This window comes from Ailuropoda melanoleuca, chromosome 15 (assembly GCF_002007445.2).
Source record: "Ailuropoda melanoleuca isolate Jingjing chromosome 15, ASM200744v2, whole genome shotgun sequence".
Lineage (NCBI taxonomy): Eukaryota > Metazoa > Chordata > Mammalia > Carnivora > Ursidae > Ailuropoda > Ailuropoda melanoleuca.
In genome coordinates, this window is record NC_048232.1 from 87,456,799 (window position 1) to 87,471,949 (window position 15,151).

Here is a 15,151-nt window from a genome sequence, read left to right on the forward strand (position 1 = left end):
AGAGGCGGTTTTTGTTAGCCGTGTTCTAGGGTTTTGTTCATTTAATTTAAATTTTCAAGCAGTGTGGCCTAAAGGTATTTGTAATATCTTCTGCCTACTTTTTTTTTTTTTTTTATGTCTGCAAGATCCATGGCTGTGTCCTCTTTGTCATTTCTGAAAATTTCATGTCTTTGTTCTTTGTGCCTCTTCTCCTTTTTGGTCAGTTTTCCCGAAGATTAGTCAGTATTGAGCTTTTTGAAGAGTCACATTTTGGATCTTGATATTCTCTATTTATGACTGCTTTCAATTTTAATAATTTCTTGCTCTTTTATTTTCTTCCTTCATTGTTTTGGGTTATTTTATTATTCTTTTCATAATTTTTAAAAAAGATTTTATTTATTTATTTATTTATTTGTAGAGAGAGAGAGCACACAAGCAGGGGGAGTGGCAGGCAGAGGGGGAGGGAGAAGCAGGCTCCCCACTGAGCAGGGAGCCCAGGACCCTGGGATCATGACCTGGGCCCAAGGCAGACGCTTAACTGACTGAGCCACCCAGGCGCCTATCTTTTTGTAATTTCTTCAAGCAAACGCTGAGCTCATTTATTTTCTTCATTCTTCTTTCCTAAAGTATGCATATTAAAGCTATAAATATTCCTCTGGGTACCCTGTTAGCTGCGTCTGGAAGCTTTGGTTTCTGGTATCTTTGTTGACATTTGGTTTGAAATACTGTATTTCCATTGTGATTTCTTTTCTGTCCCTATAGGTTATTTAGGGTCTGCTTCTAATTTTATTTTATTTTATTTTATTTTATTTTATTTTATTTTATTTTATTTTATTTTATTTTATTTTTATTTATTTTTTTAAAGATTTTATTTATTTGACAGAGATAGAGACAGCCAGCGAGAGAGGGAACACAAGCAGGGGGAGTGGGAGAGGAAGAAGCAGGCTTCTAGCGGAGGAGCCTGATGTGGGGCTCGATCCCACAACGCCGGGATCACACCCTGAGCCGAAGGCAGACGCCTAATGCTGTGCCACCCAGGCGCCCCATGCTTCTAATTTTAAACATGTGGGGATTTTCTTTTCATTTTGGGGGCTTATTTTCCCCAAGTAATTGTGTATAAACGTAATTGCAGTGCCATAAGTGAGCATTATCTGTATATCAGTTTTTATTTTTATTTTTTAAAGATTTTTTATTTATTTATTTGACAGAGAGAGACAGGCAGCGAGAGAGGACACAAGCAGGGGGAGTGGGAGAGGAAGAAGCAGGTTCCCAGCGGAGGAGCCTGATGTGGGGCTCGATCCCAGAACTCCGGGATCACACCCTGAGCCGAAGGCAGACGCTTAACGACTAAGCCACCCAGGCGCCCCTGTATATCAGTTTTTAAAAATGTGTTGGGAGTTGTCTTCTGCTCCATTATATGGTGAAGTATTGTTTTGCTATACGCCGTACGTCCTTGGAAAGACTGCATATTCTGCAGTTGAAAACAATTTTTTCCTTTTTTCCTAATCAACTTCATGTAAAACCAAGTGGGTGTTCTGCTAGCATGAGATTACCTCATTGGTTTGATAACAATCACAGGAATAAATCCAGAATTGTAATACTTTATGATTATGTTACTTTGGTCAGGTTCCTTATAACCTCTGTGGGTCTTGGTCTCCTGTGCTCTATAATGAGGATGAAAGTCCCTGTCTCAATAGTAGGATTCTCAATAAGGATTTATATAGTAAGCACTCAGGGTGTCTACTCAGAGTCTCCGACAACGGCAACAAACAGGAGTTTTCATGTAACATCTGGAAATCGGACTCTTTAAACCAGCATTTATCCAGTCCATATGACGTGCTAGTAAAGAGGGTGGCCTGCTGAGCCTTTTTACTCTGTTCGCTGCACGCTCGGCACCGTTACTGGGTTCCCATGTCATCCTTACAACAGCTCTACAACACAGGTAGTGTCCACGGGTTATGATGAAGAACTTGGGTCTCACAAAGGTCAGACAACTCGCACAGGCTCACACTACGGTGGGAGTTGCATGTGTGTCTGTTTTTCTGGTAACTAAACAGTTCTGTTGTGCTGCTACTCGTTCCTTTAACTAGACTATTTTTTCAGAACAGTTTTAGGTTCACAGCAAAAATGAGAAGGTACGGAGACTTCTGGTATCTGGTATCTGGTATCTCCTGCCCCCACTCCTGCACAGCTTCCTCTGCTGTCAGCATCTGGCACCAGAGGGACCACTGGCCCTGAGCAGTGGGTCTGAACTGCTCTGTCCCACGTCCCTGCAGACTTGTTACAGAGCAGCACTGTGAATGTTTTCTCCCTCTTAACAATTCTGTAGCTTGCTTTATTGTAAGTATACAGTATATAATACATAGAATGTACAAAATATGTGTTAATTAACTACTTAAGTTATCAGTGAATCTGATCAATGGTAGGTTATTTGTACTTAAGTTTTGCGAGAGTCAAAAGTCGTATGTGGATTTTTGACTGTGTGTGGAGTCATTACCCCTAATGCCCACATGTTCAGAGGTCACCTGTAACACATTTGTTACATTGTTATTACCCCAAGTCCATAGTTTACGTTATAGTTCAGTCTTTTTTTGGGGGGTGGTTTGGACAAAAGTGTGTGCAGCGGCTTGCGTTCACCATCATAGTGGCACACAGAGTAGTTTCCCTGCCTTCAAGCCTTCTGTTCTGGTTGTCACTGTCCCCGTCCTCACCCCAGGCATCTTTTTAGCTTTTAGTGTCTCCATAGTTTTGCCTTCTCCAGCACGTCATAGTTGCGATCGTACAGTATGTGGCCCTTTCATGGACTTTTCACTTAGTAACGTGCGTGTAAGTTTCCTCTGTGTCCATACGTAGTTTGATAACTCATTTCTTTTGAGTGCTGAATAATATTTCATCGTCTGCTTGCACCACAGTGTATCTGTTCACCTGCAGAAGGACATCTTGGTTGCTTTCGTTTGGCAATGACGAATAAAGCTGCTGTAAACATTAACGTGCAGGGTGTTGTGTGGACGTAAGTTTCCGTTACTTTGGGTAAATACCAAGGAGTGTGTGTGGTTATTGGATTGTACATTGAGAGTATGTTTAGTCTTGTAAGAAGCCACTGACCTAAACTCCTCCGCGGTGGCCGCGCCCTTCTGAGTCCCCACCCGTCGTGGACAAGCGTTCCTGTTGCTCCGCATCCGTGCCAGCGCGGGGTGTTGTCAGCATTCTGGGTTTTGTCCAATATTCTGCAGTTTTTTGGGGGAAATATCCTAAATCTGTCAACTGGGTTGTTATTAAATGCTATTAAAATCTTTTAAATATACTTTTTGTCTGCTTGTTTTATAAGTTACCCAGAAAGATGTATAACTGCTGCCAAATTTAATTGTGGATTTTTCCTCTTTCTTCTGTGCTTTTGTCAGGTTTTCCTCTATGTGTGTGTCTATATATATATATATTGGAGGCCATATTATTAGGCAATTGTATTTTAAGATTGTTATATATTCCTGGTGAATTAAGTCATTCAGAAATGGCCTTTTTTTGTTTTTTTTTTTAAAGTTTATTTTCTTTAGTAATCTCTGCACCCAGTGTGGGGCTTGAACTCACAACCTTGAGATCAAGAGTCGCATGGTCCACTGACTAAGCCAGCCAGGTGCCCCTGAAATGACTTTTAATAATAATCTCCAATAATGCTTTTTGCCCTAATGTTTACTATGTCCCATTTAAAATAGTGTATGACTTCCTTTATAGGCTGGTATTTGCCAAATATATCTTTTTACTATCCTTTAACTTTCAGTATTTCTGCAGTCTTATGTTATAGATGTTTGTTTTAAAAGCATTAAGTTAAATTTTACAAAATCCAGTCTAAGAGTAGCTCTCTTGATTGGAACACATAATCCAGTGGTATTTAATGTAAATTAGAGGTATATTTGTGTGTACATTTATAGTTTTTTTAAGAAGTTAATTAATTTTTTTAGAGTACATTGTTTTGGTAAAGCATTTTAATATTAATGTTGTGCTCAAAGTTTCATTTCAGTGAGAGACTTCTATGGGTAAAGAAGCTAAGAGAAACCTCCTGTTTAATAATGTGGAATTTTTTTTTTTATTAAGATATGTTTATTCAATGTGTCAAACATTTTTTAAATTGTATCTTTTTTACTTTTTATAAATCCTCAGCTTTTCGCTGTGGCCTACAGTTTCTAGGCAACATTGCCTCGCGGAATGAAGATTCCCAGTCTATTGTTTGGGTGCATGCCTTCCCAGAGCTCTTTTTGTGAGTATATTGATAAAAGGGTTTCTGACTTCTGAAAAGGCTGTGGTTACATTGTTCCATTTACATGAAGTTCAAAAGCAGGAAAAACTAACCTCTGACAGTAGAATTCAGGAGAGAGGTGGTGGTTGGTGGGTGATGGCAGGTTTGGTACGAGCTGGGAGAGGTCATGAGGGCGTCTCCTGGGGTTCTGGGAGTGTTCTGTGTCTTGATCCAGCTGGGAGTTATGGAGGTGTAGTCATATCTAGTAATTTACTGGGCTGTACGCTTAAGATTTACGCCCTTTATTGTATGTCAGTTGTATTTTAAGAAAATAAAAGCTTTGATTAAGAAATACTAAGTTTACCATAACTGATAAGAAAACAAATTTATAGGGGCGCCTGGGTAGCGCAGTCGTTAAGCGTCTGCCTTCGGCTCAGGGCGTGATCCCGGTGTTCCGGGATCGAGCCCCACATCGGGCTCCTCCGCTGGGAGCCTGCTTCTTCCTCTCCCACTCCCCTGCTGTGTTCCCTCTCTCGCTCGCTGGCTGTCTCTCTGTCACATAAATAAATAAAATCTTTAAAAAAAAAAAAAAAGAAAACAAATTTAAAATAAAAAAGCCATAACTCACTGAAGTATGGGCGATGAACTAGTGATTTATTTATTTACTGAGCACTTCTTTTTATTTTTTTATTGGGGGAGAGGGGGAAGGGGAGAGGGAGACAGAGAATCTCAAGCAGGCTCCATGCCCAGCGTGGAGCCTGAACTCATGACCCTGAGATCATGACCTTAGCCGAAATTAAGAGTCAGATGCTTAACTGACTATGATACCCAGGCATCCCTGTCGAGCACTTCTTATATGCCTGGCGGGCCCAAGGCTCTGTGTTTTGGTAGATCTGGAAAGCTGTAAGATGCAGATAACCAATTTGTCTAGTTGGGTTTGTAGTGCTTTTCCTGGTGAGTCACTGTTTTGTTTTGACCAGCTTTGCTGGTTCGTGAGAAGTCGAGCATGGAGATAAAAAGGGCGCAGGTAGCAGAGGCAGGCTAGGTAATAGGAGAGGCGCTGTCTCAGAGTGGGAGGCCTGGCTCCTCACCCAGGCTGTGTTGCCAGCGAGTGGAGTGTCTTTGGTTGTGGCAACAGTGTAAACAGTAGAGTAGGAATTGTTGTTCATTGGCCCTGGGCTGGACATTCTCTGCGCATTATCTCTGTCCTGGTCAGCAGCCCTGCAGGGCAGGTGGTGCTGTCCCCTTTGGGACAGGCGGGGGACCTGACACTGCTGGTAAATGGCGTAGCTGCTCTGTGGGCCCAAAGGCTGCACCTGCTCAGATAGCAGCTGCCTGAAGTCTCTGCCGCCTTCCCTGGTGGTAGAGGGTTCTGGGCTGTGTGTGTGAAGGGTGATGTTCGGATCAGATAAACTTGACTTAAACAGGTATAGTTCACTGAGTCTATAACTGGCTCTCAAATTCCTGCGGATAATTAGAGTTGGAGGCATAAAATCTTTATGATTAATGATAATTAAGCTTAAGTGGAGGGAAAGAATTGTGGAATTCAAGCTATAGAAAGAGAAATTACTTATTCTTGAAAATACGTTCCTTTAAAACATTCTGAATACCTACTATCTGTGAGGTTCTGAGCTAGGTAAGTGGAATATGGGTAATTCAGATATGTTTATTACTTCCCAAAAGCCCATGTTTTGGTGGGGGAAGTAAAGGAATAGGTGAGCACACCGTAGCGTGAGGCCAGACACAGTGAGGGTCACTCCAGCCGTCACAGAAACACAGAGAGGCCCTTCAACAGGGCGGTCAGAGAAGTCCTGACAGTTTACACGGTGGTTTTATTGATAGCGTCACACCTGATCCTCACTGAAAGCCCCGTGAGCTAGGCCAAGGAGGTCATTGTATTCCATTTTTATATCAGAAAACACACGGAAAGAGGTTATTTGACTCCACCTGTGTCTGTGAGACAAATATAATCAAATTTGAATTCCAGCTTTGGGACACACTGGCTTTGTGCCCTTGGGCAAGTAAAGTCCACACAGTCTTTGTCTGTAATCTAAGAATGATACTTCTGCAGGAGAGTGTTACGAAGTTTAACTGAAGAAACAAACCCTGCCAGCCCCACGATAGTACTGACAGTCGATAAGTCAGTGACCTTCCTGAGATCGCCCAGCTGATGGGTGGGTGAAGCAGGACTCCCACTGGGCTCTTGCCTCCACCTTCTCTCTCTTTCTTGCCAGGATACCATCTTTCCTCTAAACACTCTGTCCCTCATGACTAGTGAAGGAGAGTGCCTGTCGTTAACGGTTGAGCATGTTTTGCCTGTGATTTTTTTTTTTTCTAACAAGAGTGAACGTTTTGATGTTTTATAAATGTAATCATTTTATCTTTTTTCTTTGATCAGATGGTATTTGCTTTTGAGTCCTAAGTCAGCTGCATCTTTAATATTGGATGCTTTGTGTTGTGACTCATCTTATGTTGCTATTTTTACAGTAAATCGTGTACTTGTTTCAAAGTGTTGTACTTATTAAATCCTTAGAAACATCAGTAGGCACTGAATTTGTTAATGGGATGATTATTATGTATGCATCATAATCCTATTTTATCATATTGCTGACTGGGGCTCACACTTTCATTTCTTTATTTGGAAGGTCTTGCTTAAATCATCCAGACAAAAAAATTGTGGCCTACTCGTCAATGATTTTGTTCACATCCCTGAATTCTGAAAGAATGAAGGAACTGGAAGAAAATTTGAACATTGCCATCGATGTCATTGAAGCTCACCAAAAGCAGCCTGAGTCAGAATGGCCGTAAGTATCGGGTTAGAAACTTGATTGCCTAAGAACATTCTAACAGATCACTTTCCTTGCTGAGTAAGAGTTTGTGTTCTCATAATTGAACAATAAGTTAAAACTTAGTATGTTGACAAAATAAGAAAAGTGTCTCGGCAGCACCTGGAGGCTTGGGAAAGGGGAAGTGAGGTGCAAGTCTGGAATTTTGTGACGTAGCGAGGACTGGGACACAGCCTGAGAACACGCAGCCCTTCTGGGGCGTCCAGATGGGACGGCTGTGGCTGCACCAGGTGGTTCTTTCAGGGTTGGACGTGGATAGTGTCTTGTGGGCTTCTCTTCAGATGAGATATTTACTGTCGTTCAGACTGTCCTGTCCATCTGTCCGCCACCTTTGTACATAATGCTTCATTTCTCTCCTCTTGCTTTTAAGATTCTTCTTTGTCTTTTCAGAAGTTTAATTATGATGTCTTGGTGTGGATCTCTTTGGGCATCCTCTCTGGGTTCTCTCGACTTCTTGAATCTGTAGGTTTATGTTGCCGAATTTGGGGACTTTCCAGCCATTATTTGTTTGAATACTTTTTCAGCCTCTCCTTCGGGGCCTCCCTGTCAGGCCATGGAAGGCCAAGGCTGAGGCTGACCGTAATCAGTAAAGACACAACAAGCCACTGTTAGATTTAGACAGTTTGTTACTTCTGTGGACGGAGAAAAGGAGAAGCCTTGATCTCATCTCACGTGCTGACAAGGGGCCGGAAGACTGGGATGATCGTAGGGAGATGTCCTGTTGCTTGAAGCAGTTGCACATTCTGAGGGGGTGGGCAGACAGCTCCGTATCTCATCAGAAGGACATCTCATCTGACTGTCCCTGGCAGCCTCCCACGGGGCAGGAAGGAGACCGCCTCAGAGGCCTTAGGCCTCCCATCCTTGGGTTCTGGGAGGATCACAGGCTGTTGTGCTCTTGTCCACATGGCCTGTGTGCGTGTGTGGGAGGCCACAGGGCCTCCGAGCAGTCCCTGTACTCTGATGACACAAACCTTGGTCTTTTGTTGTTGTCCCACAGTTCCCCGAGGCTCTGTTCGGGCTTTTTGATTTTTTGTGTGTTTTGATTTTGTTGTTTGCATTCTGTTTTCTCTTTATGCCAGTACCTCACTGTCTAGATGACTGTAGCTTTGTGTAAGTCTTAAATCAGAACTGTGAGTCTTCCAACTTGTTCTTTTTCAGAATTTTTTTTGGCTGTTCAGGGTCCCTTGTGTTACATATTAATTGTAGGATCAGCTTTTCAGTTTGTTCAGAGAAACAGCTAGAGTTTTGGTAGACAAAACATGGATCCGTAGATGAATTTGAGGAATACTGCCATTTTAACTAGATTAAGTTTTCCAGTCCATGTGCAGGGGTATCTTTCCGTTTTTTTGGGCCTTATTCATTTCTTCAATGAAGTTCTGTAGTGCGTTCGTGCACGAGTCCTACATAGCTTTAGTTCAGTTAATTCTAAGTATTTTATTTTTGATGCTATTTAAGGGCAATCGTTTTCTTAATTTCATCCATGGATTGTTAATGGCAAGTATATAGAAATACGGTTGATTTTTGTATGTTGATTTTGTATCCTGCAACCTGGGCTGAACTCATTTATCAGTTCTGATAGTTTTTTGTGTCTTTTTTTTTTTTTTTTTTTAAGGAATTTCTCTATACAGGATCATGCCACCTACAAATAGATAGTTTTACTTTTTTCTGTCCGGTCAGGTTGCCTTTCTTTCTTTTTCTTACACAGTTGCTTTGACTAGTACAATGCTGAGGGGATGTGAAGAGCAGACCGCTGTGTCTCACTCCTGAATTCAGGTGGAAGGCTGTCAGTCTTTCACCACTGAATGTGAAGTGTGGTTCTCCGTAGTTACCTTCTTCAGGATGAGGAATTTTCTTCTACTTACTCCAGTTTGTTGAATGTTTTTTTTTTTTTTAATCATGAAAGCTGTTAGATTCTATCAAGTGCTTTGTCTGTGTCTGTTGAGGTTTTTGTTCTTTATCCTGTTACTATAGTATATTTGGTGATGAATTTTGTTTTATTTGTCTTTTTTTCTGAGAGAGAGTGTGCGCATGTGTGTGGGGAGGGCCAGAGGGAGAGGGAGAGAGAATCTCAAGCAGACTCCGCACTCAGTATGGAGCCCAGTGTGGGGCTTAACCTCACAACCTTCAGATCATGACCTGAGCTGAAATCAGGAGTCCGACTGAGCCACCCAGGCGCCTCTAATTTTGTTTTATTTTAAACCAACTTGTCTTAGTGTGGTTTTGATTTGAATTTCCCTGATGGCTAATGATTTTGAACATTTTTTCATGTGTCTGTTAGCCATTTGTATGTCTTCATTGGAAAAGTGTCTGTTCATATCTTCTGCCCATTTTATGATTAATTGTTTCTCGTGTATTGAGTTTGAGAAGTTCTTTGTAGATCTTGGATACCAGTCCTTTATCTGTAGTGTCCTTTGCAAATATATTCTCCCATTCCATGGGCTGTCTCTTAGTTTTTTTTGACTGTTTCCTTGGCTGTGCAGAAGCTCTTTATCTTGATGAAGTCCCACGAGTTCATTTTATCTTTTGTTTCTCTTGCCTTTGGAGGTGTGTCATGAAAAAGGTTGCTCTGGCCGATGTCGTAGAGGTTGCTACCTATATTCTCCTCTAGGATTTTGATGGATTCCTGTCTCACATCGAGTTCTTTCATCCATTTAGAGTTTATCTCTGTGTGTGGTGTGAGAGAGTGGTCAAGTTTCATTCTTTTGCATGTAGCTGACCAATTTTCCCAGCACCATTTATTGAAGAGACTTGTCTTTTTTCCACCGGATGTTTTTTCCTGCTTTATCAAAGATTAGTTGCCCAAAGAGCCGAGGGTCCATTTCTGGGTTCTCTATTCTGTTCCATTGGTCGATGGATTAAAGAAAGAGGGAGTAATCAGAAGGGGGAATGAAGCATGAGAGACTGTGGACTCTGGGAAACAAACTGAAGGCTTCAGAGGGGAGGGGGTTGGGGGAATGCGATAGACTGGTGATGGGTAGTAAGGAGGGCACGTATCGCGTGGTGCACTGGGCGTTATACGCAACTAATAAATCATGGAACTTTACATCAAAAACCAGGGGTGTACTGTATGGTGACTAACATAATATAATAAAAAATATTATTATAAAAAAAATAAACCAACTTGTCATTTGTGGGGTAAATCCCACCTGCTTATGGTATGTAATCTTTATATGTTGCGGATATGGCTTGCTCATGTTTTGTTAGGGACTTTTGTTTCTGTGTTGATAAGACATATTGGGCTGTAGTTTTCTTTTTTCGCGATGCCCTTGTGTGGTTTTGGTATCAGGTTAACACTTGCCTCACGGAATGAGTTGAGAGGTGTTCCCTTCTCTTATGTTTCTGTTTTTTGTTATTTGGGGGGAAAGTTTGCAAAGGACTGGTGTTAATTTTTCTTTAAATATTTGGGTAGAATTCACCAGTGAAGCCATCTGGCCTTGGGTTTTTTTTCATTGTGGGACGTTTTTGGATGATGCATCCAGTCTCTGCTATTATAGGACTGTTGAGATGGTTTACTTCTTCTTGGGTCAGTCTCACTGGTTTGTGTCTTTCCTGGAATTTGTCCTCTTGGCCCAGGCAGTCTGATATGTTGGCACATATTTATTCATAGTACTCCCTTAGAATCCCTTTTTATTTACATGACGTTGGTAGGAATGTTTCCTCTTTGTTCCTGATTTTTACTTACTTTAGTCTGTGTTTCGCTTGTTGTAGCTTAAGATTTGTCAGGGTTTTGATCTTCTCGGAGAACCAACTTGTGGTTTCATTGATTTCCCCCCCCCCCCCCCCGTTCATTTTCTATTCTCTGTTTCCTTTATTTCTGCTGTGATCCTTATTTATCCTTCTTTCTCTATTTGGGTTTAGTTTGCTCCTTTTCTAGTTTCTTAAGAAACTAGATGGTTTGGTTATTGATGAGAGGTTTTTTTTTATGTATTATTTATATCTATAAATTTCTTTGTAAGAGCTGCATCTCATGTATTTTCGTCTTCATCTGTCTCAAATTATATGGAATTTCCCTTATGACCTTTTTCTTTGACCTGTTGGTTATTTATATAACCATATTTCAATTTCCCATATTTGTGTATTTCCTGAATTTCCTTTTGCTGCTGAGTTTTAGTTTCATTCCATTGTGGTCAGAGAAACACACTTTGTAAAATTCCATTCCTAGTTTTTAAATCTGTTAAAGCATGTTTAATGGCCGAGCACCTGGTCTGTCACGGAGACTGTCCCACGTGCATTGAGAGTATCGGGGCTTCAGATTTTGGTGCCGTATAGACGCCTGTTGGGCCTTCTGTTTCTTGGTGGTCTTCCGTCCACCTGTTCACTCATTACTGGAAGTGGATTGTTTTCTGTTTCTCCAGTCAGATCTGTTGGGCTTTGCATCTCTTATTTTTAGGCTCTGTGGTTAGGTACACATTTATGTTTGTAATTGTTACGTCTTGAGGAATTGGCCCTTTCATCGTTGTAAAAATCACCAGAGATGTTGTGTTCTTCGCCGTGTTCCCGTTTTCCTGAGGATCTATTTTTGTGCGTGTTTTCACGGAGCGGTCAATGCGTTCAGGGTACAGGTTGTGTCCGCGCAGGGGACCTTGAGCTGCCAGTGGTGCCACTTACATTTCAAAGGTGAGGGATCAGCTTTCTCAGTTTGGGACTCTTTCAATGTAAACTTTATTGTTCTTATGAAATTATACCTAATTTTTTAATTATTTATTTTTCCGAACATTTATTTGCATTTGAATTACCATTTGCACGCAAACACAAGTTGGTGCATGAAAATAGTATGATATCGTGCTTGACTTAGATTACGTAATCTGCCTCCAGATGCTGATGTTTCATAAACACAATGGATGAATCATTAGCGTCTGCTTGCTCGGAAAAATTTTCTGTAGCCGAATTCTATTTCATTTAAGTATCTGAGATCGCTGGCGATTTTCTAGCAGCGTGGAGTAAAGGGCAAAAGATGAAATCCACTTCAGAAGAGCTCACGTTAGAGTTCTCAGAGGTCAGCAGTGGAGGTAGGCAGGAAAAAGGACGGGAGGTAGTGGTAGCAGCTGACGTCTCCTGCCGCGCAACAGTGACGCTTTGATTTGTGTGGGAGGAACTCTGCATTTGCTAAACAAAAATGGGATCCCAAAATACAGGCATACTTCAGAGATATTGCAGGTTCCGTTCCAGACCGCTGCAGTAAAGCGAACGCAGGAGTAAAGAGAGTCAAATGAAATTTTTGGTTTCCCAGCGCACGTAAAAGCTACGTTCACACTATAGTGTAATTTAGTGGTGTGATAGCACTTTCTCTTACAAAAATAGTGTACGTACCTTAACTGAAAAACACTTTATTGCTACAAAATGCTAACCATCAGCTGAACTTTCAGTGAATGATAACCACTGATCACAGGTCATCATAATAAATATAATAATAAAAAAGTTTGAAATATTGTGAGATTGACCAGAATGTGACCAGAGACAGGAGGTGAGTAAATGTCGGAGAGCTGGTGCCAACAGACTTGCAGACACAGGCTTGCCACAAACCTTCAGTTTGCCTTCTCCGTGAAGTACGGTGCAGTGAGACGCAGTAACACGAGTTACGCCAGCGTCCAGAGGCTTCCAACAAAATTGTTACTTTTTACTGTTAAATATGAACCCACCTCTGAAAATTAGAGAGCGCCCACTCTTTGCCCTCCCACCTGCTAACATTATGGGATAGCTGACAAAGCGTACAAAACTGGATGCTGTACGAATTCATGGGTTTGGTGTCTTTTCTTGGAAAGGGACAAATGTAAGGTTTCAATAACCGGGTCTTTTTGTTTGGGTACACCAGAGACACAGGAAAGTGTGGGCGCACTGGAGTTACTGGGATAATGTCCTTCTAAAAATGTTTGCTCCTTTTGTTCGTAGGTGTGAAAGATGTTTTCGTGCTCTTAGATAACCCGGGATGAATCCAAGGGTTGGGTTTGGGTGTTTGAATTCATCTAAATCCCACAGCCCAGTGAAGGTGCCTGGGAGATCCTGGCTTCTCTGATACCTTTGTCAGAGATTAAAACTCATTTTTTTTTCTAGTAGAATTTTCTGCCTTGCGTTACTCACATTCGACCTCCTGAAGAGATTATTTACCTGTCAGGTTACTAGAATTCTGTAGCGGCTCTGAGAGCTTTGTCGAGATGGTTGTAGGAAGCAGCTGTAGGCTGGATTTCCCAGAAATCAGAATAGGAGAGCGGCATCCATTTTCTGGAGTGTGTTTAAATCAGAGTCTTCATTTAATTAGTGAAGTGTAAAAGAATTTTCTAGATTTTCACAATCGCTGAAATCTGTTTTATTCGTAAGTGTAGCTTTGACATTGTATGCTTTCATGGAAATGGAAAGAATAAATGGCTCTCATTTGAAAAAGATTTCCCTAAAACCTTCACTTCCGGAATACCTCCGTTTACTAACGACATACTGATCTTGGTTGTTTTTTTTTTTTTAACGTGTGCTCCTTGAAGCGTAGAGATGGCTTTTAGCAACCTTTTACATGGCGTAGGGACACTGCATTGTGGATGATAATTAATCTGTCTGTAACTGTCCTCATGCTTTAACACCAGTGATAATGAGGAAGATTGAGAGAAAGAAGGAGATGGAAAGACGGACCTTCGTGCATTTTGGGTTTTAGCCAGTATGGAAAATGATGTAAAAATGTGGTCAGTGCTTTGGCATCAACAACTTGATTTGTGAATGTTAGCTTTTCTGTAATCACATTTAAACGATGAATTTCAAGATTAGACTCAGGAGTTTTGCCTCTGACTGCCTGCGTGAGTCAGTTTTGGCACCAGAAACAGAGAGCAGTAGATGAAGCAAACCTGTGACCCTCATGCACGCAGAGGGAGAGAATTCAGCTTGTGCGTGTGCGTGTGTGAGAGAGGAATTCAGGACTTAGCAAACGGATCGCATTTCTAGTTTTGTCGTTTTGTAAACTCAGTCTGCTCCTCCGATGCCATTTCTACACCAGCTTCCGCCTTTGCCAGAATAGATTTGTGACCCTCCCCCGAGACCATTTGTTCTACTTTCCATAAAGTTTGGAGTGTTACTTGAGTCTTACGGTCTCTAGATGTCCTTGTGGCATTTTAGGTTTCAGATTAGTGGGACCCTACCTCCCTCACACAGTACTACCGTAGAATTTCTGAATTGACAGACATAGTTGTTCTGCAAAAGAATTTAATCACAAATTTAAAGTCTGTTAACTTAGAAAACATCGAATGTGATCGGGTCTCTCGTCTTCGTCTTTGGTTTCCCTTGAGCAGATGTTTGGTAAGAAAATAAGTGCAGTGAATTCTGAGTGAAAGTTGAGAATTTGACTTGTAACTTTACGCAACATGCTGGGATGGAGGATATATTATATTTAGAAATCAATCTCAGCAGCTAACACAAACTTACCCATAATTGACAGCCATGCAGTTACCACTTTCCAGTTGGAAGAGAAAGTCTCCCTCCCGTCAGCACCTCATCCTCGTTGCTTTGTGTGTTTTTGCCGTCGGTATTCTCCACTAAGTGTTACCCCATAAGGTGGCATAGCACCGAATTCCAGTTGTTCGCATGGATGTCCACCCAGAGTGCTTTGTTCTGCCTTTTGTGTAAATTGAATGTGAGTGACAGTTATTCTTGTCTTCCAAATAGTTAAAGTAAAAATGCCCCTGTCTTCACTAGTGGACATTTCTTCTTTGTTGAACGGAAAAAAAAGAATGGAGGGGGCGGCTGGCTGGCTCAGTCGGTGGAGTGTGCAACTCTTGATCTCTCTCTGGGTCATAGGTTCAAGCTCCATGTTAGGTTTGGAGGTTAATTAAAGATAAAATCTTTAAAAAGAAAAAAAGAATGTAGGAATTTTATCCTTGATTATTTTGAACTGAAGGTGACATGAAGAACCAGACCCTAAGTTCCCCTGAAACTTCTTTCCAGAAGGGCTGGTTTAGCAATGGACAAGCTCTATAAAGTGGAGCATTTTCAGAGCAGCCACGGAAGTCAGAGATGGGGCACTCGTCTTGACTTTTGGGTGACGGGGGGGACCTTCCCCAGGACATTCAGCCACTGTGGGCCTCTCTTTCCGCATGTCCTTACTTCTCAGATAAAGAGA

The 15,151-nt window shown here is 41.6% G+C and overlaps 1 protein-coding gene across 3 annotated transcripts in view; it reads left to right on the plus strand.

Moving 5' to 3' along the window:
- Nucleotides 1–15,151, plus strand: part of ATXN10 (ataxin 10) — a 164,693-nt gene that overhangs the window by 35,950 nt on the left and 113,592 nt on the right. For all 3 annotated transcript variants that reach the window (XR_004621014.1, XM_034644421.1, XM_019803351.2), the window contains exons 4-5: nt 4,135–4,231; nt 6,856–7,014. Coding sequence is in view for 2 of the 3 variants with exons in the window: in XM_034644421.1 (XP_034500312.1) it covers nt 4,135–4,231; nt 6,856–7,014 (256 nt within the window). In the remaining variant the exon portion in view is untranslated. The remainder of the gene's footprint in view (nt 1–4,134; nt 4,232–6,855; nt 7,015–15,151) is intronic.